Raw genomic sequence first — 24899 nt, forward strand, 5'->3', positions numbered from 1 at the left:
TTTAAAATAGTCCAAGTGACTACAGTGGCTCAATCTTAAGTTTATCAGACAACGAGAATACTAAAAATAACGACTTTATATCAACTATTAATTTCCTTCTCTCTGGGCCTCGAGTCAGGTTACTAGTTTAACAGAGTATGATCTGTTGTTGTACGTCACACGCATCACCCACATGACCAGCGTCGGCCAATAGTGAGCCTACGTGTGATGTAGCTCTACGCTATTACACTAAGTTAACTGACTAGAGGCCCATAGAGAAGGAAATGAATAGCTGAAATAAAGTCGTTATTTTGGTTTGTTTTTGTGCACAAAGTATTCTCGTCACTTGATAAACTTAAGATTGAGCCACTGTAGTCACTTGGACTATTTTAACGATGTCTTTAATAACTTTTCGAGGCCGGCAAGTTCAATCCCTGAAGAAGCCTATGGACTAGTATGGAGGAGTGATCCAGCTCTCAGATTTCAACAAAAATATCTTAATTCGTGTTCCGAAGATGAACGAAGTTCTTACGGGGTTGGAACAACATGAGGGGGAGTAAATACTGACAGAATTTTCATTTTTGGGTGAACTATCCCTTTAAAAGCGCTTTATAAATGAAGGTGACTTGACTTGTGTTTTATGTCTATAGACAAAAATAGATGCCCTGCATTTATAAACATATTTATTAATCATGTTTTTTATGTGTTCTCCCTGTGTTCTCAAACAGAATATGTTCATGAACTTTGACAAGTCAGAGTTGTCATTTTGTGGTCTTTTTACTGATTGGAGGAGGTTTCAGTTGGAGGTTTTGGGGGTGGGAGGCATGCTATAAAAGTTCAACTGGGTGGGAATATTTAAGAGAAGTTAGTGAAAAAACAAAGAAAGAAAGAGTTTTTAGTGACCATAAAGATGGACACTAAGCTGTGTCTATTACTACTCCTCAGTGCACATTTATTTGCAGGTAAGATTTTTATTTAAGACTCTTTTATAAGTTTTGACTATACATTTTTACTCTATGTTTGTGCTATCATCTTCCCCTATTTTAACAATTACACCTATTTGCCAGATTCCCCTTTTTTATTTTTTCATACTATTGTTATTCTTATTTGTATTATTAGGTATTTTCTTACTCAAATTTCTAAAGAAAGTTTCTAGTAATTATTATGAAAACAGATTATTCAAAGTTTAATATATTGTAGTGTTTGAATTGAAGTCTAGATATTGTTCACTGTTTTTACATTTAAGTTTGATCTGTTTTTCTGTCCTCCTTTCTTAGAAGAACTCTGTAGTTATTGTTTACTGATATTTGCTGTGTTTTACTAAATATAAAGTTGATTTAATTTATTCAGCTACTACTTTATATCTGTCTCTGTAGAAGCATATGCTGAGGTAGTTGAGGAAGACAGTGGAGAAGAACAACCATCCATATGCCCATGTAAGGAGGAACCAATACATAACATGCTGATTATCTTAGTTAGTTGTGACATATATTATTCTATTTGCAACCAATCAGGATAAGTTTCTTTGGTCTGACCAACTGTGTTACTATCGGCTGCAGAAGATAGCAGCACTGAACTCTGGTACATGGTACATGTGTACGCGTCAAGAATATTGAATGAGAGAGGTGCCACTTTGTCAGCAAATGGTCCAAAGGTCTTCCATTCACCTGATTACTTAGAACTGACTCTGAAATACTGCAGAAGTCATAAACACTAAGCATGTGAAACCAGGCAATTGTGAAATAATTGCAATAAAGTATTTTTTTTATCACTGACATTATAATAACAATTACTAATGCTTTTTTTCTTTTCAAGTGTCTGCAAGGTTCAAAAACTTCAGAAAATATGTTTATCAGTATACAGCCGAGAGCAAAAATGGGGTGACGGGTACAGCTAATCTCAGGAATGGGCCAAAGATCTCCTGTCAGGTACAAAAAAAATTCCTTAAAATGGCCTTTAAAACCTCTTTTTATATCATAGATATAAACACTAGATGTCGCCTTGGCTACGGCAGTTCATTGGAACGAATGCGTCAATAGAGCCGCCATCTTGAAACAGGGTAACCCCTCATCAGCGTCAATGTAGGAAAAGGTCTAACGGAAATAAAATCACCATAAATCATCATGAATGCGATTTTCTAGTTGTTTTGGTTCGTTCCAACGGTCAGACATGTATTTATTATAGAGTCCAGAGAAATTTTTAAAAAATTACAAAATTTCACAATCTTGTGAAATGTAATCCCTTGCTGTCTGGTTTTTAGATTTCTTTCGTGTAAACATCCATACGCAGCATAAAAGTCCGGCATCATCCATGAATTCAGTTACCTAGCTACTTCAGACCCCTGTTTCAGGATGGCGGCGGTTTTGACGGATGTTTAGACCCCCAAGGCGACATCTAGTGTTTTATCTATGTTTTTATATAAGGATAAGAATATATTACCGCTAAAAAAATTCGGGTCGGTAAGATTTTTTTTTCTCCATGGCTGCATTTATCTTATTAAAAATACTGTAAAAACAGTAATATTGTGAATTATTACTATTTCAACTTAAATAACAATATATATATATATATATATATATATATAGAGAGAGAGAGAGAGAGAGAGAGACAGAAATCTTTTGTAATATTATAAATCTCCTTACTATCACTTTTAATCATTATAATGCATCCTTGCATACGGTTCACTCGTAATGCGTCGCTAGACACAATGAGAACATTCCTTTTTCTCCGATTACTGAATATAATAGAATAACACAGTGAAACTGAATCAATGGCTGAGCAGCGGAGCTGTTTTTCTCTTCCAGTTACCACGAACGCTCAAATGACTTAAACCCCTGGCCACCTGGGCCTGGGCTCGGTAAGCCATCCCCGGAGTGTCAAGTTGGGTGTTGAACACAGTAAAACGTGCTTATCAGTATATGGTCCTTCCATTCGGACTGTCTCTAGTTCCACACACTTTCACGAAGTGCATGGACGTGGCCCTCTCTCCTCTGAGACAGAAAGTAGTACGTGTCCTGAATTACCTCGATGACTGGCTCATTCTAGCCCAGTCGGAGGCCGGGCTAGACGCTCACAGATCCGTGCTCCTCAGCCGTTTGGAAAGCCTGGGACTCACGATCAATACAGTACTGTCTTCCAGCCAGCAAATCTCATTCCAGGGAGCAGTTCTCGATCCAGCCCAAATGGGGGCCATGCTCATGTCAGAAAGAGCCTTTACAATTCAACGGCTCGTGGCATCTTTCAAGGTTGGGTTCTCACCCCCTCTCAGGAAGTTTCAGAGGATGCTGGGCCTCCGCATCACCAGTACTGCTTTACTGCTTTACATGTAGCCCCTACACAAACCCAGAGTTTCAGCCCACGCTTGGCATCTTCGACGCCTCCGCATCAGGGTGGATCATGGCTGCATCGTGGCCCTGACCCCTTGGAAGGACCCTCGTTGGTTCCATTGGGCATGGATCTGGGAATGGTCTCCAGAAGGAAGGTGGTCTCCACAGACACTTCCAAAACGGGTTGGGTAGCTCTGTGCGAGGGCAGGCCGACTTACGGATCCTTGTCAAGCGCAGAAAAAAGGCTTCATATCAACTGCCTGGAAATGCTGGGAGTCTTTCTGGCCAGCAGAACCTTCCTGCCAGATCTAAAAGGGCATCATGTCTTAGTCCGGTCGGACAACGTGGCAGTGGTGTCCTACATAAACCACCAAAGTGGACTCAGATCGAGGCCTCTGTACAAACTGGTGAGACACCTCCTATTATGGGCACAACCCACTGAGAGTGGCGAACGTGCTGGGCAGATTGAACCAAGGGGCAGACAAGCTATCCCGGAGCAACGTGTCCTCAGGAGAGTGGGCACTTTAACCCCAGACGGTTCGTCTCTCTATGGTTTTCAGAGTTGACACAGCTGCTCATAGCAGCCCCTTGGCTAATTCTCCTGTGAAAGGACCTCAATTTCCAAAGAAAAAAGAAAAATCTGGCACCAGACCAAGAGTTGAGGACCCTCCACCTCTGGCCCCTCGCAAGCCGATGGACCTCCCTGCGACAGTCCTAAACACTATTTCTGATGCTAGAGCCCCATCCACAAGTTGCCTCTACACACTTAAATGGTCTGTCTTCTCCAGCTGGTGCGCAGTTAGGAGTGAAGACCCTGTGAAATTTCACTGGTACTGTCGTTTCTTCAGGAGCTGCTGGATAAGGGTCGCACCCCTTCCACGCTCAAAGTCTATGTGGCGGCCATAGCTGCTTTCCACGCTCCTGTGGCCGGCCAGTCCGTAGGCAAGCACAACCTGGTTGTTCGTTTTCTCAAGGGGTCTTGGAGGCTAAACCTGCCCCTCCCTCTGACGGTTCCTACATGGGACCTGTCTACAGTCCTCAGGGCCCTCAAGGGCCCTCCCTTCAAGTCACTCCAACTGGCCGAATTATAGCCCCTTTTGCCCATTTCGGTGGTCTCTGGCGTGCTTTCTTCCAATAGGTTTGTGCTGCTCCGCTGCTCAGCCATTGGTTCAGTTTCACTGCGTTATTCTACAATCTTCAGTAATCAGAGAAAAGGAGTTTAAATATGAGAATACTGGATGTATATTTCTCTGTCCACCATCAGGTTGAAATTGAGGTCCCACAGACGTGCAGCTTTGTCCTTCACACAACAGAATGCATCCTGAGCGAGGTGTCAGTCATCGATGCACAGGGTCAACCTGTTTACAGACAGGCTGCTGGAGCTGAGGCCTTCCAGGTTGCCATGGAGAAGTATGTGGGACAGCCAGTAATATTTGGGATATTCCACCTCTTAAATAGAGGAAATAACCCTAGTTCCTTCAGTATTGTCCAGTATAATTTTTCACTCAATTATGCTTTTTGATACCCCTTTCCAGGAACCCTCTGAATTTTGTGGTGGAGCAGGTAACCAGTGTTTCTATTTATCCAGAGAAGGATGAGCCAGAAACCATTTTGAACATCAAAAGAGGAATCATCTCTGCTCTTCTCGTGCCAGCCCTGGAGAGAGAACACAATAAAAAAATGGTGAGATTAAAACAGAAATTTAGAGTAGACACACAAATGCAGTCTACACAATTCATTTATCATGTATTGTATTTTTGTCATATGTAAAATACACTTCTTTTATCTACTGTGGGGTTCAAAAGTCTGAAACTTCTTCTCTGTTCTTACATCTTTTAAGAGCACAGTCCACGGCATGTGCAAGACTGATGTCATAGTCAACTCACAAAAGGACATTGACACAGATGTCACTGTAGTCAGAGACCTGTCGGACTGCAGCCATTTCTCACCTCACAGTCTCCCCACCAGCCCCCTGTCTCTCTTGCCTGGCCTGGTAGAACACACATGACTTATTTCTTTCAATATCCATTCTTTCATATCCATCTCAGTCAAAAATGCTACTCATACAACTTAACTGAAATTTACTTTTGCAGAATGGTCTTATGTCCAAGCTAATCAGCAGTACTCAGACTTGCAACTATCAGTTTGACAACAGGAGAAAGCACATGACTGAAGCTCAGTGTACAGAGAAGCATATCTTCATCCCGTTCTCACACGAGTGCGTAATCTCTTTCCATAAAGGCTTTTTTTTGGATGCCTGGTGGTTACTGACCTGATCAGAAATGGATACTTCACCCAAAAATTGAAAATTCTGTTGTTAATACTCATCCTTGTGTCGTTCCAAATGTAAGAATATTTTGCTAACGTTCCCATTAAGTTATAAAAATATTTCTGAAAGTTCTCTGAAAGTTTTTTCAAACGTACCAACATTAAGGGAACATTCCATTTTATCATTTTGTGAACAATATGGGAATTTTTTTTAATGTTCTCTGAACGCTTTGAAACATTTAAAAAAAAACATTAGATGACTGTCCAACTAAAACATGAATGATGTATAAATAACATTTATGTGCTATCATTTTGATACCAGATAACTCTATTAATGTTACTGGAAGAATGTTTGCTTATCATAACTTGCCAGAACTTTAGCCAAAGATTTGGAAATGTTCCGTTAGCTGGGTGAATGGTGACCAGAACTGTCAAGCTCCAAAAATGACCACAAAAAAAACCACCATAAATATAGTCTATACAATATAAATCACTATATTGCGCTATGTTATATTATATTATTAGTATTATATTATAGCTTTATGAAAGTAAATTGAAATCGTTGTTCACAGAAAGTAGTTTTTTACGTCTTAGCTCTTTAAAGTAATTTTCGCAATTTGAATATGCACATATTTAAAGTGACTGCACTGTGATTAGTTATGTGACAAAAAAAGGATAATGACATCATAATTGATGTCAAACCTGGCATAACCTAGCCTATATAATGTTAATGAACATCAATGTTATAATTTCTCCTACAGGGGGCAGTATGGTATCTCCTCAGAAGTAAAACAGAGTCTAACCCTACAGGATTCAGTGAAAATAAACAGCAGATATTTCAGTAAAGATGGTGAGTAGCCTTAAGCTGTAAGAATGTAAAATAGTTTATTTACTTTGTATTTTACAAGATTTTAAGAGGTATAGAGGTGTGATGATATGAATAAATAAACAAATTCCCTCTGTATTTTTCTTCTGAACAGACACTCTTGAGAAGAAGCTCTTTTTAGAGAAGGTGGAGGACAAGCTTCCTGTTCAGTCAAAGGATGATGTGCTTGCCACAGTGAGAGAGCTAAATACACTTAGCAGCTCAGGAAAGAGTCAACAGAGAGCCAGCCTCTTCCACAAGTTGGTGTCTGAAGTCCGTGGCTTGAAAAATGAAACGCTTTCTGGAGCTGCTGATGAGATGATGAAGATCTCAGAGTGGCTTACATGGCAGACACTTTTCCAGTGTGGAACCAATGAATGTACCAGTGCCATCATGCAGATCCTCAGGACTTCTGATGAGTCAGCCAGAGAGGTGGATGCTATAGTTTATGCTTTGAGTCTCTTACCCCAGGCCAGCCCTCAGAGGGTTAGAGACATGCTGAGCATGGCCCAAAACAAGCCAAGCAAAGCCATCATGTATGCTCTAGCCAACACTGTGAAACAGTAAGTGTCAGTGATGTTTGTAACATTCAGAGTGTATCAGCAGTTAGCTTCTCAGTTAGCATAGTTCAACATTTTCTGTTTTTAAGTGGAATTTTAATGGATAAATGTATATTTTGCACCAGACTTCCTCAAGACCAAGCAACGTCAACACCTGAAGTGAAGGAAGTAGCTGAATTCATGGAGTTCATGCTAGGTGATTGCTCTGGAGATGAAGACAGCACTTTTCTTACATTAAGGGTACATCTAACTCTCTATTAATCCATCTGATGCGTATATAATGAACACAAATGTCTCAATATTAACCAAAGTTTTTATTGTACAGGTTATTGGTGTCATGGGAAAGTACACGGAGAGATTCCCATCTCTGAAGTCTTCTCTCCTAAATTGCATAGGCCAGACGTACGCTTCTCTGCCAGTACAAAAAGCAGCTATCCAGGCTTTCAGACTCATGGAAATGACTTCAGATGTAAATCAACTCTTGTTAAAATTTACAGCATTTAGATTATCCTCATTCTAGTTCTTAAATTATGCATCGGTTACTCAAATAAAATCAGTTTAGTACTTTAAAGTGAAAAACAGTATGATCTGGATTCATTCTAAAGCATTTGATATTTTGATTTGTTGTTACTAGGTGAGAAGTGCCCTGATACAACAGTATGAGAATACAGAGGCACCAGCACAAAAACGTATTGCAGCATATCTGATGCTCATGAGGAACCCTGAGGTAGCAAACAAGGTGCTGAGAACACTTAAGAGTGAGCAAAATGAGCAGGTTAAGAGCTTTGTCTCCTCCCATATCATCAACATATTGGAATCAGAAGATCCAAACCTGAGCACGTATGTACACTAATATTTAAAATACTAAATGTGTTAATTATTATGGCCTTCTAGTTCAAAATTATTTGTCTTGATGTTTTCGTTGGAAACAAAAGCAGAAAATGTGCTCAGGGTGTAGCACAATGAATGTTCAAAAGTGTTGTATTAAGATCTTACCTCTTGAGGACAAATTCTCAATTCTTTCCTCAGACAAAAGAAATACTATTAATGTTGATAAGATAACCCCGGGCTTCATACTTTTAATCATTTTTAGGAATCCACCAATATTAAAATGCTTTATAATTATTTTCATGTTATTGCCGATAACTGATAACAAAAAATTCTATGTTATTTCGTCTTCATAAATGAATCATAAAACACTCTAAATCAGTTGTTTTAAATACTAAGTGAATTTAGGCATCATAACATAAATTATATTTAACAGTGTTATTAAATCATTAGTTTTTTTAAAGATAAACCTAAAGTGAGTGTTAGATTATGGCAAAGGTTTCCACAATTGATATCCAATTGATAATCCACAATTGATATCAAATATTATTTGTTACTTCTACTATCATCTGATACTTATAACTTTAAAAAAAAAACTCTAATATTGGTCAATGACCGATATGGCTCTAATATATTGTGCATACATATATATATATATATTGTTACGAACCGTTGTAGGTCTAGGGCTGGTACCGCAACATTTATATATTGAGTATACTGCTGGAAGTGGTGCGTGGTGAAAAAACACATGTCAGACTCATTTTGAAGAGAAAAACTGGAATTTATTTCCATAAGCTGAAGCCACTGAATCCAGTCAAATAATAATGTGTGCTATATACAATAAATGATAGGGTGATTAAACAAACAATAAATAGGAAAAGAACAAAAGTGGCGCCAAAAGAAAGAACGCAAGATAACAAAACACTCCTTAATCTAAACTAATCCTATCCAAAGTAAAATGTAGAAAATAAACCGAAATCTTCGGTGCATCTGGCACCCTAACTAAACTATCTAATAAAACAGAAATACAAAGAGTGGCGCTCACTTCTTACCTGGTGTGTCTAACAATTATCTGCTACGGGTACAATGTATATCGCGATATACTTGCCTATGTTCTTTCCCCAGAAAAGCAAACAAAAGGTAGACAACACAAATGAATCTCACCCATCCAAAAGGAAAACATGTCCAGTACAAAGCACATAGCACAACACTCATTCAGGCAAAAGCATTTTGCAAACTTATTCCGCTACTAAGAGCACAGATCACTACAAAGAGCACAGAGTTTGCTACCAAAAGCTACAGAGAGAGAGTGCATCAATGAACACAACATTCTTTTAACCAGCTAGGACGGCCTCCAATTAATCATCAAGCCCTGCCTTAAAGATGAATGACGTCCGACTCGGCCAATCACAGCAACCTATAAGCAGAGATAGGGTGATAGAGACCGAGAGAGGATAATTAGCATAACGACCAACACGTGATAAACACACCAACGTGCACAGAATAATAAAAACATAACACACACGCGTGGAACGTAACAATATATATATATATGTATATATGTGTGTATATATATATATATATATATATATATATATATAATATATATATATATATATAATATATATATGTGTGTGTGTGTGTGTGTGTGTGTGTGTGTGTGTGTGTGTATATATATATATATATATGTATGTATATGTATTTTTTTGTCTATGTTTAGAGCAAAGGACTACATTCTTAAAGCTTTACAAGGGGATGCAAGCTTTAACGCGATGGACTTCACAAAGTTCTCACGCAACTACAAAATTGAAGTCCCTCTGGTTGGCTCAGTAGAAAGCAACATGATTTTCGATTCTGCCAATTACATGCCCAGAGAAGTCATGTTAGCCACCACACTTGACAATTTCAATGCAGAAATACTGGAGGTACTGTATAAGTTTATCATAAAATAAATATTTTAAAAAGGCTTGATATTTTTTGTGTGCCTATATTTTCCATTTTTATAAATGCATGTGATCACTTCTTTCTCAGATTGGCCTTGAAGGTGAAGGCTTTGAGCCAGCCATTGAAGTTCTTTTTGGTGAAAATGGTTTCTTCCCTGATACGATCTCAAAAGCCATGTACTGGGCCAATGAAAAGATTCCACATCCCATCAAACGGGTTTTAGATAAGTGGATTTCCCCACTAAGAGGTACAAGGATGAAAAGACAGGTAAATATCTAAAAATCTATTCTATCTGAAACCTTTAAGTGTATAATGAGAATCCATCTAAATAAAACATAATGCTTAAAAATATCTTCTCCCTTAAGGTCCCTCAAGACATCATGAGGAATATGGAAGAATATCTCTCAGAGTTCAAAAAACGCCTTGAACAGATCGAAGATGCTCCTAAAGGCCTGGCCTACCTGCGGTTTATGGGAACAGAACTGGGATACTTGAAGACCAATGAGCTCAATCTCATCATTCAGTACATTAAACTATACACAGAAACATTTAAGTTGATGTCTGTGAATGTAAGTGTTATTCATAGACTTTGAAAGTATGGTATTCTAAATGCATTACCCTAAAAATCTCAGTCTTCATCAACAAAATGTAACTGTAAATTTAAGTGTGATATTCTCCTGCTATTGCAGTTAATGGGAAAGCTGATTTCTAGCTTAGAGAATGAGGTTTTTGTCCACTATATGTTCCTGGACAAGGCCTTTACACTACCTACAAGTGCTGGTTTTCCACTGAAGTTTTCCCTATCTGGAGTTCTGGCCCCTGGAGCCAAAGGAGGCATGACCATTGACCGCATGATGGTAATCCTTCTCACTTGTGTACATTTCGTCATGTCACAATTAAGTAGTAAATTATTAATGTTTTTTCTGTTTATACTCACAGCAACAACTTTCATTCATGCCATCTGTGGGAATGGAGTTTGTTACCCAAATGGGTGTTTATATCCCAGAATTTGTGGTAGCTGGGATTGAGACACACACAAACATGTACCATGAAAGCGCAGTTAATGCCAAGGTCACAGTAAGTGACAGTCAGATCAAGCTCTCCATCCCTGCACCACAGGGAAACATCCAGCTCTTCAGCATCAGGTAGGCCATCTAAACTCAGTATCCTTCATTTATTGTTTCTTATCAGATGCTTTTTTATGCATTTATACTTTTACATACTTATACTCAAGGGTCACTTTTTTCTGTTCTACTGAATGATATTAAAGATTCAAATGGAACATAAAGATAAATATGTTTCTTCTTTCTCTTCCACAACAGTAACAAGTTGCTTTCAGTGACCTCCACTCAGACTAAGATTGTCCCCTCCATGGTAGAGGACAGGACTGACTCAACAGAGTGTAATCCCATCTTTCCTGGGATGAATTACTGCACTATTTTGCGCTATTCAAATGCTAGTTTAACCAATAATGCCCCGTACTATCCTCTCACAGGAGAGACAAGGTGAGAAACAAGTGGATGTACAGTATGCAAACAACTTATTGACTTCAATGGTTTATGCACTTAAAAACAATAACAGAAATAACTTTGTTTCCAGGCTTGCTCTGGAACTTCATCCTACAGGAGAAGTGCCTGAGTACACGGCAACGATTGCCTATGCATTGCTGAGGGAAGGAAAAGAGGGGCGCCATAAAGTCGACTCTGTGAAAATTGTTCTCAAGGCTGAGAGTAAGTTTTCAAACAATTTGAATGACATCACTTCTGTCTTATTTTATTTCTAACAGTGGCATTGAACATGTATCAGTGCTTTTATTTTTTTTGCGGCTTTAATATTTTTATATCTACAGGATATGCTTGTGTTAAATGTTGTCAAAAGTTATTTTAAACAGATACACTACCGTTCAAACGGTATGGATTAGTAAGGCTTTTCGGTAACACTTTATTGTGTTTATGTCCTTGTTACAAATATTACATTTACTTACTATAGTAATAACAGTAAATTATGCATAATTACATGCAACGAACAATAAATCAAACCCTAATCCTAACTCTACCCTATTGTAAGTACATGTAGTTAATTAGTATTACTCAGTACTTAAATGTATAATTACACTGTAACAAGGACACTTTCAAATAAAGTGTAACCGATTTTTCTCGAAAGAAATTAATACATATATTCAGCAAGAACGCATTAAGTTGATCAAAAGTGACATTAGAGAGACATTTATAATGTTACAAAAGATTTCTATTGAAATTAATCCTGTTCATTTCTAAATTTCTATTCATAAAATAATCCTAAAAAAAACAGTTTCCACAAAACTTCCAGCACAACTAGCTTACTGATAATAATAAGAAAAAAACAGTTGAGCACCAAATCAGCATATTAAAATTATTTCTGAAGGATCATGTGAAACTGAAGACTGGAATAATGTCTGATTCAGCTTTGCCATCACAGGAATAAATTAGATTATAAAATATATTAAAATAAAAAAATGATTTTAAATTGTATATAAAAATATTTTATACCTCTACCTTTTGGGAAAATGGAATGGAGCAAAGATGCGGATGACTCATCTTGCACTACACAGATTTTGTCCAGTCAAATTCATCCGCAAGTTATCAAGTAACAAATGTAAGCTGTCAAGTATATAAGAATGTGAAATCAGTAAAAAAATAAGTTATTCTTATTTTAAGGTGCTGAACCAACCGAAGCCACAGGAGTTGTGAAATACAATCGCAATAAGAACATCCTCACCACTGACCTTCAGATCCCCGATTATGACCTTGAAGCTGGCATCAAGTTGGCAGTTACAGATAGCAGCGCTAAAGGAAAAAAGATGCGTGGTATTACAATTGATGTAACTAACAAAGACATCCCACAGCTTTCACTAGTTGGGCATGCCAGGTACAGTATAAACAATTAGTTTAAAAAAATATAATATTTAGTAAACACTCAGTAGTCGGAAAAATTTTGGAACACTGCAATCACATCAGCATTATGGAGACTTTTATTTTAACATGACATATACAGTACTGATTTGAGAAGTGTCATTTGATGCTAATCTGGATATGTATGTGTTTTTGAGAAGGCTGGAGTCTATGAAGGATGGTCTGATTGAGCTTCAGTTGGCAGTGCCAGCACTACAGATGGACACCTCTGCCACTGCCACCTTAAAGAATAATAATGGGCTCATCCTGCAGCTTGAAACAGCCTTAAACATGCCGGAGACAACATCTGTGCAGAAAGCCATACTCCGATATGGTAATAAAGCACACATTGCTAATGAAGCAAATGTTCCTGGAATGAGTTTTTAATGATTTTCTTGGTGACTTTGCAGATAATAATAAGGTTGAACTTGAAATGAAGTCAGATATAAACTCTGAAGTTGAGAAACTTTTTCCAAATATGGAGGAGTATCGTAGCCAGCTGCAGGCAAGTATTGATGATATCCTTGACCAGAAAGTCACCAAGACTGACATGAAACTTCGTCACATTGTTTCAAAAGGGTTAGAGGTAAGTGCATCAAATCAAACTTTGACTTCGGGACAAGTTTGCAAAAACAAAAACAAAAAGACTTGTCTAAATTGCATGTATTTTTCCATTTTAATATTTGAATGGCTTTGTTGAATATGAACATTTCATAATTAGTCCTTTTGTCCCAAGGCAGTGAATATTTGGTTGGATAAATTGGCGGCAGGCAGTTCATTTGTGAACATACAGAGGAGCAAGAGAAACACCCCAGAGCTCATTTTGCCACCTTTGCCGGAAAAAATATATCTTAAATCGTGAGTGACACTATTTGTTACTTTTTACATAAAAATAAGTATCTGCTGATATAGGGGAGGCCGGGGCTAGTTGTCACACGATGAAGTCCCAACGGTCTATATATAGACCACTAATGTAATGTATTACATATAATGAAAATACAGTGATGTGTGTCCAAATTTTAGACTGGTAGTGTTTATATGCATGTATATTATATACATTAATATTGAGCTTAAACTTTTTTCTATTCATGTTTTTTGTTATGTTCAGTGATTCACTGATGAGATACCAGTTCAACAAAGGCAGAATCTCCATTTCACTTCCTCTTCTCCTGGGAGGAAAGTCATCTGCTGAACTGAACATCCCTCCCACTCTAACACTCCCACAGATTCAAATTCCTCTCATTGGCCTGGATATTCCTGAGAACAACTATAAGATTCCATCATTCACAATTCCTCGTGCTTTGGACTTCTCCTTACCCTTGTTAGGTGTAGCAGAGGTGTCTGTCAAGATGAACAGCAACTTTTATGACTGGGAGGGTTCCATCTTAGGGGGAAACAACACTGTTGATGTTCCCAGTTACATTGCTAAGTACAAAGTGATGGCCAGCTGCCCTGTGAAACCCCTGTCATACAAAATTGAAGGTATTTAAGTCATCAAAACTTGTCACAAAGGGCCAGATTTACTAACAGCTTGCATCAGCGCAAACCCTCTTTTGTCATTCAAAAACTACTGTAAGGATTTACTAAAGACATGCAGTGAAAAATTTGCACTGAAAAGGCTTGGACACAATTATTTTTGCAGCTGACCTTATTGCATATGCATTTGTTGGACTTTCCCTTTCAGATGCAAAATTTATTGGAGGAGAGTATTGAATCATGAAAAGTGATTTACTAAGGGTTGCGCTTGTCAATTTTCTGGCATTTGCGCCATTATTTACTGCCCAAAAAAAGAATGTCTTAAACCAGACTCTAATTTGTGCTACTCTTGGTAGATTGCATTGGTTATTATGGAAATGATAAGCATGATTCCATTTCCTGATCAGATGAGCAGCGTCTTTGTTCTTTAATTTGCATGTTTAGTAAATCTGGCCCAAAGATAACCATCATAATGACATCTTCAGATTATTTGAATTTATTTAACTTCTATTACATTCTTCGGGACATTAGAACTTTGTTATTATTATACTTATCTAATGTTATTAAATTATTAGTTAATTATTTTTTTCATTATTTATTAAATATCGATTTTTTTTCTCTTCACATAGGTATGGGCATGATCACTGGTAAAATCGATGATACACTGAAGTACTTTGTAAATGGATCCATCAGTCATTGTTTACTTGACGCCAGCCTGAGTGCCTTTGAAACTATGAGTATGGCTGATAAAATCAGTGGTAGGACCAACTACAGGATTGAAGCATCTAGTCCACTTGGTCTGGACACCTCTGTGTATTATTCGGCTCAGTCAGCTTCCACGAGTGATGAAGTCATTGGAGATGGAAACTTTGATGGATTTATCAAGGTAGGCTCTCTCTATGCCAACTCCACCCTTAGCCAATCTTATTTCTACAATATGCTCAAAAGAGAAGGAAAAGGAGAGTCCACATTGAAGTTTGACTCCTCAATCATCCACGGTGAGAATGTGATCAAAGGATCCTACGTCAATGGAGAGCTCTCGCTTTTGTCTAAAACAAATGCGCAAAATGATGTTCTGAAGCACGTGGCAGAATTAAAGCACAAGAAAGGCCAGCTGTCTGTGAAGTCAGATGGTAGCATGACTGCACTTGGAAAAGTGCTCCGCTGTAAAGCTGAACTTGATGTCACGAGTAAAGAAGCCAGACTGAAAGTTGAATCCCAAGCAGATGAAGCAACACATCTTGCATATTCCCTCCTAACTGGATCCCTAAACAGTAATGGCCTTGAAATTAACATAGAAGGTTTGCTGAATTTTGAAGATGGACGTGGGACACACAAAGGCACACTTACTTTTGGAGCAAATGGCTTGACCACCAGTTGCATGACAACCATTGAGGGAATTTCTTTGACTTTTGAAAATAACTTCAATGGTGGTATTGATGGCGATGGAGCCTCCATGTCTCTTGTATCAAAAGGATCAACACAGGATAACACAGTTGAGCTCAGTGCGGAGGGTAAGATATCACCCAAAGAAGTGTATGTAACCAGTGTTTTTAAAGGAAACGCCTTCGATGGAACTGCAAGAAACACCATGAACTTTGGTATTAATAAGCAAGGACTGAGTCTGTCTAATACTATGATGGGTACCTTACAGAAAATGAGATTGGAGTGCACACATACCCTGATTGTAACGTTATGGACCTTGGCTTACCGCTCCAAAATGGACAATTTCATCTGTGATGGAGCGTCCTACAACCATGACATTAAGATTAATATGAGGCCATTCATCACATCAATAAGTGCAAATAATGAACTTGAGATTTTTGATTTTGGACTCAGTGGTGACGGCCACCTTAAGATGGAGGCATTTAAGATGGACGCAGCTGGAAGCCTCAGTGGGAAGTATGGGGAAGAGGATAATGTTAAGCACAGCTGTGAATTTACTTATGCAGAGCTGGCAGGCACCATCAAATGCGATACAGCAGCAAAAGTCTTTGATTCCCAAATAAGCAACGACTTCGACTTGGATTTTGCTGGACTGTCTTCTGTTTTGAACAGCAAGACACAAGTAAATTGTGAATCTTTACGTCTTGAAAATAGCATTCGCACAATGGCCATGCCGTTTAGTCTTACAATCGATGCCATTTTGAACAGCGATGGCACTGTGAAGTTTTATGGCCAGCACAGTGGTCAGCTCTACAGTAAGTTCCTCTTGAAAGCTGAACCATTGGCCATTGCTAAGTCCCATGAATGCAGAGCTTCTGTTGTACACATGTTCCCAAACGGAGAGTCAGCTGAAACGCACATTGAAAACAAGATTGACAGCTTTCTGATACCAAATGAACAGTCTGTGGAATGGAAGTTTAAGTCAAAGCTAAATAATCATGCATACAACCAAGATGTCAATATTTACAACAAAGAAAATGAGATAGGGGTTCAGTTCTCCGGTGTGCTTCAAACAAATCTTTTGAACACTGAAACAATATCAAGTGATTTTCCATTAGACAATCAAAAGTTTAGTACTTCTGGGTTTGTCAAGTATGATAAGAACAGCGACTGTCACATTATTTATTTTCCATTTATCGAGAGCTTCCCTGCTGCCTTTGAAAGGATGAAAAATGCAATTCTTCATGAATTTGAATCCCTCCAAAACTACCTCAACAGTTTAGATATCAATGGTTTGATAGGTCGGTTTAGAAACAAGTTGGATGAACTCCCTCAAAAAGTAAATGACATTATAGTGGACATGGACCTAGAGAACAAAGTCAACAATGTTAAGAACCAGCTGATTTCCTACATACATGACTACAATATATCAATAGATGACCTTGATGCTTATGCTGAGGAATTTAAGGAGTCTTCTAAAAAGAAAATTATTGATTTAGCGACCAGAATTCGGGATCTGATGATTCAAATCAAAAATGGCATTGAGAGTGGATTGTGGGCAAATTCTGTCTCTGACTTTTTGACACAGATTGAAGATGAACTTAAAGATTTTGATAAGAAATATGAAATAACCAAAACAATCACCAGAGGCATTGATGGTATTGAAGATATAATAAGACAGATCGATTTACAAAAGCTGCAGGACAGCAGTGCTGCTTGGTTAAAACAACTGGATGCAAAATATGAAATTAAAACCAAACTTCAGGAAAAGCTGAGCGAACTGAGGAAGATTGTTGAGACATTTGACATTAAGATGTTACTTGAAGGTCTGAGAGACTATATAATCTCATTTGATTTGACTGAATATGTGGACAAACTATCTGATCAAATCCCATATGAAGACATTGAGAGAGTGTTGGATTCTGCAAAGGATGTCATTGTCAACTGGATAGAGGAGTATGAAATTCCAGAGAAAATCAATAGAGTTTACTTAAATGCACAAGAGCTTATTTTAAGGTATGAAATTGACAAGAAAATTGAAGTTTTTGTGGAGCAGGCCATTATATTAGTCAAGCAGTACAGAATCCAAGAGCTAGTGCAGGCTGTAGTGGATACTTTAAAATCTATCCAGTTTGAGTACATCTCAGATAAGGTTATGGAGGTCTTGGATAGAATTGCTTCTCTGTTAAAGCTGATGGATTTCAAACAGATTATAGATTATTTAAATGAGCATATTCTCTTGATTATAAAGACATTAAGAATTTTTGATTACAACACATTTGTTGATGATGTAAATGAAAAAGTAAAGAACATAGTCAATTATATTAACAAGCAGATAAATGAAGTTTATGAAATCCCACTGAAAATAGAGGCATCCAGAGAGTTTATAAAAGAGATGCAGGTGACGGTTATTGATTATTTGGAGAAAATGAAAAATACAAGGATAGCTGAAGTTTGTAGGAATATTATAGATGTAATTCACACTACTGCATATAAAGACATAAAACTGAAGATCCAAGACATTCTCGAAGATGTTAGGCAGAGAGTCAGTGACATGGACATCAGAGATGAAATCTTAGTTTACTTGGAAAGGGCAAGTGGGGCTTACGTCAACATGATCGAATACATCTCATCACATTTCATAAAACTAATTGATGAAATTAAGAGGATGGTTGAAGATAAGGAGCTCCTCAATCAAATCACTCAAGCTGTGGAGGGAGTTCTCAACGCTCTAAAGACGGCAGAAATTGACGTACCCACCTTTATTCTTCCATTCACAACTCTGGAGGTTCCTGCCTTTAAGATTAAAATGGCAAGGATACATGATATTACAATTCCAGCAATTATAGAAACACCAGGATTCACTATCCTGGACCTGTTCAGTCTTCCTTCCATCAAAGTTGACTTTAAGAAAATCAAGCAGAGCATTATTGACTTCATTGACAAAGTTCGCCAGATAGAAATGCCAGAGGTGGACCCTGAAGCCATCTTCGGGAACTTACGAGCGCTTTATCTTTCCGACTTGCCTGATTTTACTTTCTCAGAGATCACTCTATCAGAGATCAAATTCCCAGAGATCACTGTTCCTAAACTGAAACTGGATAGTTTTGATATCACCATGTTGACGATTCCCGAAGTCAAAATCCCTGAAATTCCATTTGAACCATGTCTACCAGCTTTCGGCAAACTTTATGGAGAATTCAAAGTAGATTCTCCTCATTATACATTGATGACATCAGCAGCTCTCGAGAACACAACAAAAACACCCAAATCCCCACAGTTTAAAGCTACTCTCAACTCAATGGGAAAGTCAAGCCTTGAATACCTTGACTACACTCTAGATGCAATGCTTCAAATTGAAGCTCCAAAAATGAGAAAAATGGTCATTAGTGAGACTGTGAAAGTTAGTCACATGGCCCTTGGAATTGACCATGAGGCTTCTGTTCTCTTAAGTGGTCCTTCAGCAGAAGCAACAGTCAAGACAGTTGCTAAAGTCATCACTCATATATACACAGCTGATTTAATTAACAATGTAGGCATTACTTTAAAAAATGGAATATCTGCAAATATGGACACAACTTACACGCATAATCTGAACATACCCAACATAGATGTTTCCAGTCAGGCTATAATAACCCAAACAGCAGAGGCTCGCTTTGAATCAGGCATTATATCCGTGACCATTGGAACAGTGGGTAGTGGAAAGTGGTCTCCATTAAGTCCATCAAGGACCATCAAGTCCATTGATGACTATTCTGATGAAATTACACACAAGAGTAATTTGGAGTTCACTGTCAACACTGGCACAGCAAAACTCAATTTTGATGGAGAAACAAACAGCAGAAACCTTAAGATGAAGCAGTCAGTTAATGCACAATCTATCATCCTGAGTCACATTACTATTGATGCCAGGGCTGAGACTGAAGCTCCTTTCATTAAAGGCAGTGTTTTGACGCTTAAAGGAAAAGCTCAAATGGAGGATGTCCGAATGGAAATAGGAATTTCACATAACGCTGAACTTATTGGAAAAGTGAGTGGAAGTATATCCAATGCATGCGAGTTCTTGGCTCAACCATTTGAGGTCACACTTGATTGCAGAAATAAAGGTAACTCTAAAATTCTCTTGCCCCTTAAGCTGACTGGAAAAATTGATCTCCAAGATGACTTTGGATTTACCTTGAACTCCAATAAGCAACATGCTTTTTGGGTAGGTCTGGCTCGCTTCAATCAGTACAAATACAAACATAACTTTACTTTGGATAACAGTGAAAATGAAGCTGGTATATATGCTTTTGTTGATGGTGAAGCCAATCTTGACTTCTTGACTGTTCCAATCAGTATCCCAGAAATTATGATCCCATACCTGGATAAGAAAACACCCAAAATCAAAGAGTTTTCTCTTTGGGAAGATTATGGTCTGAAAGATCTTCTGACCACTCCTCAGCAATCATTTGACATTGATTTCAGGCTCTTGTATCAGAAAAACCCAGACAAGCACACATTTGACCTAAACCTTAAGCCAATCTACGAAGCCTTCAATGAGAATGCCAAGATCTTGAGTCTGTATTTTGAACTCAGACGAGACCACATTTTTGATGCCCTCACCAATTCTTACAACAAAGCCAGAATTCAGTATGAAAAGTACAAAATTGACACATCAAACCAGCCGCCAAGATATTTCACTGTTCCTGGATACACCTTACCCATACTAAACATTGAGGTTTCAGCCTTCCGAGCCGAATTACCTGCATTTAGTTATTTCATACCCAAGGAGGTTAGCACCCCAAGCTTTAAAGTTCCTTTGATGGGGTTTTCAGTGCCATCATACACCCTTGTGCTTCCATCTTTGGAGCTACCAGTCTTGCATGTGCCTGAGACTCTTCAAGACTTGACCCTACCCACATTTACAATACCAGAAATTCAGAATAACATCATGATACCTGCATTTGGAAATATGACCTATGAGTTCTCTATCAAATCCCCTATAGTAACTCTGAATGCCAATGGTGGCCTGTATAATCAGTCTGACATTGTCATCAAGTTTGATGTCTCGTCAACATCCGTGTTCGACGTCCTAAAAGGTAAACTTGACGGTAGTACCACCATCAATAAAAGGAGAGGTCTGAAGATGGCCACCAGCCTATCCTTGGTACATATGAGTGCTGAATGTACTCATGAAAGCACTGTGAGCCTCACAAAGAGGAATATGGAGGCTTCCTTAACAAACCTAGCTAAAATTAAGCTTCCAGTTTTTACGATGGCCCTAAATCAAGTTGTTCGTGGTAATACTAAGTCTAAACCAAATATAGCCTCTAATGTTAAACTTAGCTACACTTATGATTTACCCATAATCGAAACGCAAGTCGCTGGAAGCATTGATCACAATTTTGCTCTCGAGGCGCTGTCATCCTATTTCTCTTTGGAGAGCTCTTGGAAAGGAACAACAGATGCAACCATCATGGAATGTGCAAATCTTGCTGGATCTTTGGACAATGAAGCAACTATTTATGTGAATGCCAATGGTCTTCGTTCCACACTGAAAACTGATGTAACCTCTAAGGTCTACCACCAAAAGGCTGGTTCCTGGAATATGGACGTCACCAAGAACCTCGCTCTTGAGGCCACTCTGCGGCGTATTTATGCTACTATGACTTATACAAGCACTAATACAGCTAGTATTGCTTCGTTTTCAACAAACGGAAAGCAAAATGTGAGGTTGACGCTTGAGTTTGTTCCATTGACAACTTTGTCAGCTAATCTTGATATTGACTTATCACAGCCGAGTAACCTCGGTCATGCTGGCATAGTGCAGAATGCAGATCTTTCCATCACTTCAGACAAGCAAAAATTAGTTTGGAGTGGCAAGGAGCAACTAGCAATGCTGATCCGTTCCTCTGATCTGACACTATCAAACGATCAATCTGAAATCCGCATGGAAATGTCTGAATCCATTGAGGGGAGTGTTGCATTCCTGAAGTCAATCAAATTGCCAGTCTACCATAAGAGTCTATGGGACATATTTAAATTTGGTGAGGTCACCAGTACTGACCAATTGCAATTCCTCAATGTTTCGACTGTTGTGATATACACCAAGAGCATGGAGGGAACACTGTTTGCGCTACCAACAAAATTGTTTGAAAATGGCGTGACATTTAATATCCCGCAAACAATAGTGAGCATTCCAAATTGGTTTAAAGAAATTGCACAAATGATTAGACAGGTTGATATGCGATTCGAAAAGCCTGACCTGCCTGATTATATCGCAATACCCCCAGTTCTAACTGTTCCAGAGTTTACCGTACCTTTCACTAATCTTCATGTGCCGTCCTTTGTCATTGATGTGACAAATCTACAAATACCCAATGAGATCAGTACACCTAACTTTGATATAATTTTGCCTGGTTTACCAAAAGTGGAAATCCCTAGCATAAATGCTAAAACTAGGTATCTGAAAGACAAAATGGCTCATCTGTTTGTCAGTTTGCCAGAGTATGAAATCACCATCTCACCATTTAACCTTCCCAAAGCATTCGATATTGGCGAGTACCCAATACGTCTGGATGACATCACAAAAACACTATATCATTTTGAATTGCCAACTATTATCATCCCTGAACAAAAAATCGAAGTCCCAGAGATATCACTCCATCTCCCAGCTGGTGTGTTTATTCCAACCTTTGGTGCCCTGTCAGCCACTGTCAAAATGTCTGCCCCAGTTTACAACAATACATGGACTGGAAATATAGAAAACACAGAGTCAGGAATTGTTTGCACAATGAAGGCCACTTGCACATCCACCATGGTTTTCCTGGAGTATAACTTAGATGGTAAGTTTAAAAGACTTTTGCAAGTTCATATGAATATTTAGTAGCACTTTATAATAACTTTAATTGACAAACATAATATTACATTATATAATTCTAAACAAACCAATAAATATGCATGTATATTTTGTGTGTATATATGATTGATCTGAAGATTTGTGCAATATTTCTGAATTAATATTATTAATGAATTAATGTAATATTCTATTTCATTTTTAGTGATTGGCACCATCATTTTTGAGAATGGAGCTCTGGGTCTAGATGGAAAAAGTACCTTCACCCATCGTGATGTGAATATAAACTGGAAGCATGATCTTAGTCAGAATCTAAGGTAAGAACTGAACAACACATCAATTTCTCAAACCTACACATTTATAAAATTCTCCTGTCTTAATTTCCTAATTATTTTTGTTGTTTCTCTAGAATGAAACGCGAAGAATCTTCAGTTTCCAGGTAATCGCTTAAACTTCTGTTTTATAGGCTTTGTTGTGCATTACGCATTGCGAAATTGCAATACTAATGTTACTGTGAATGTGTTTTTACACCACAGTCCTTCACGTCATACACTGGGCATTGACATTGAAAGCCAGACCTTTGCTGACATGAGCTTTCGTTATGCATCGCACAACAATGGAATCACGTCCTCGATATCCTCACCAGCAGCTGGATTCATTGGGTTCCAGTTCACTAGGAGGTCACCATCTCAGTTTTATGCGAAACTGTTCAGCAGATATTTGGTAAGAGAGTGATAATCTTTTGTCAGTCATTTATACAACTTATTTAAATATTGTAACAAAATGTCTGCATTGTTTATCCAGTCAACTCCTGGCAAGGACACAGACCTGATGAGTTTCAAGGTGACTTTGAAGAACTCTGAGAAGTTGAGCGTTCAGGTTGGCTATCATATCAATGGACTCTCAGACATGATTAATGGCCTTAAAGACAGACTTCCGTCTATCATAGCAGCTCTTCACAAGTTTATCAACCAGTACCACATTGATAACCTTGGCATGGACCTGAACCGTGCTGCCCTAAAACTTAAGAACGCACTCTCCAACGGTATCGACAGAGCTTACCAGGAGATCCCGCGCATTATTGATGCTCTACAGACCTCAGTTGAGCAGCTCAGACAACAGGGTAAAAATATGTGGAGGAGAACACTGGAGAACTTTCCCCAGATGGAAGTTCAGATTCAACAGTTTAGCAGAAGGTTCTCCAGCAGCGCCAATGAATACCTTCAGAAGTATGAGTCAAATATTAGGGTTCTCTTTGAGGCTGCCATGAAGTTCTTGAAAGACACAAAATTCCATCTGCCAGGTCTGGAGGAGAAGCTTACCGGGCAAGAGTTGTACAATAGGACCAGGCATTTCATTTCAAAGGCAACTGATAGAGCTACTACAAGGTTTTTTAGTCTCATGGAAGCCATTGCTGACTCAGTTTCAGTTAATATCAACAAAGTAGAATTTACTCTTCCTGGTACCACTAAGGTTATTAGTGGGAAGAACATTTTTAAAGATCTAAGGTCTGCCATGAAATCAGCGAAGGATCAGATTATGCAGGCAATAGAGAGATGGGATAACTTCAAATTGGAGACGGTGTTCCAGGACATGTTAAACTTAGTCAGGGTTTACATTCAGAGGGCAGAAGTGTTCCTAAACTCTCTCAGGACTGAAAAACTGGAAGACATTTCCTCACACATCAATGGGATTTACAAAGAGGCAGGGAACTTACAAGTTTCACAGAAGATTCGTGAATGGATGCGGGAGGCTAAAAAAGGTTTGTCTGAGCTCAGAGACTTTGCCAAAAGTAAAGTCCAGGAGCTGTACAATGAAATATCCATGGAGAATCTCATCTCAAATCTGAATGATCTTCTCATGGTAGTAGAATCACATATCAATAGCCTGTTTAAGAGCTATCTTACGCTTATGAAGTCATTGCCATCATATACAGAGCCATACATACGGGTTTCAAACAAAAAAACGGATGTGGATATTCCTCTTCCTTTCTATTGGAAAACTTTTAGTGAATGGCCCAGCATGGCATAATCCTTTTATCGAAAAAGTTTGAAATAGAAATACATTTTTTTTCCTACCACTTTCTTCTGTCCGTTATTGTGTTCCTCTAAACACTGTATGAAGTTGGTATGTAATTTCTACATTTTAATCTTTACTTTAATTGTAATTGATAATATTCAAGTATAAATAATATTATAATGTAAGTAATGTCTGTCTTGGTGAACTGTTTTCATTATATAATTAAGCTAAAATGATTTTGGAAAATTGTATTTAAGGAAATGTATAAATAAAAAAAGCTGCATGACATTACATAAATTGAAGTAAAATCATATGCAATGTGCAAAGATTATTACAGTTAGTTTTTACATAATCAGATGACTTTGGAGTTCTTTTCTACAAATCCTTAAAAAAAGTCTTTACAGTTCTCCAACATACTGCATTGAACTTGTGATAGTGTTCACAGCTTTTGGCCAAAAGAGGGCGATGTCTTCACGACAA

The 24899-nt window shown here is 38.2% G+C and overlaps 2 protein-coding genes across 3 annotated transcripts in view; both read left to right on the forward strand.

Moving 5' to 3' along the window:
- Positions 1-1631, forward strand: part of nhsl1a (NHS-like 1a) — a 152534-nt gene extending 150903 nt beyond the window's left edge. The window contains exon 10 of the transcript XR_013206697.1: positions 1620-1631. The gene's annotated coding sequence lies outside the window, so the exon portion shown is untranslated. The remainder of the gene's footprint in view (positions 1-1619) is intronic.
- apoba (apolipoprotein Ba) lies at positions 775-24614 on the forward strand. 2 transcript variants are annotated; one of them, XM_077239828.1, is made up of 29 exons: positions 775-941; positions 1356-1415; positions 1795-1907; positions 4570-4715; positions 4841-4988; positions 5146-5298; positions 5399-5523; positions 6335-6423; positions 6554-7001; positions 7124-7238; positions 7324-7467; positions 7633-7838; positions 9547-9751; positions 9858-10037; positions 10136-10339; positions 10460-10627; positions 10710-10915; positions 11093-11275; positions 11370-11500; positions 12467-12677; positions 12862-13034; positions 13111-13286; positions 13437-13558; positions 13809-14182; positions 14806-22389; positions 22606-22717; positions 22810-22839; positions 22937-23123; positions 23205-24614. In XM_077239828.1, exons 1-29 carry the CDS (start codon positions 890-892, stop codon positions 24429-24431), a joined length of 13272 nt encoding a protein of 4423 aa, XP_077095943.1. In that variant the 5' UTR covers positions 775-889; the 3' UTR covers positions 24432-24614. The 2 variants fall into 2 exon arrangements, with proteins under 2 accessions (XP_077095943.1, XP_077095944.1); XM_077239829.1 differs by lacking the exons at positions 775-941; positions 1356-1415; positions 1795-1907; ... (2 more) ...; positions 5146-5298; positions 5399-5523 and adding an exon at positions 5530-5651.
- Positions 24615-24899: the final 285 nt, after the last annotated feature.

Source organism: Siphateles boraxobius, unplaced genomic scaffold (genome assembly GCF_051911475.1).
Source record: "Siphateles boraxobius isolate OS27281-9 unplaced genomic scaffold, OSU_SipBor_1 22, whole genome shotgun sequence".
NCBI classification, from domain to species: Eukaryota; Metazoa; Chordata; class Actinopteri; order Cypriniformes; family Leuciscidae; genus Siphateles; species Siphateles boraxobius.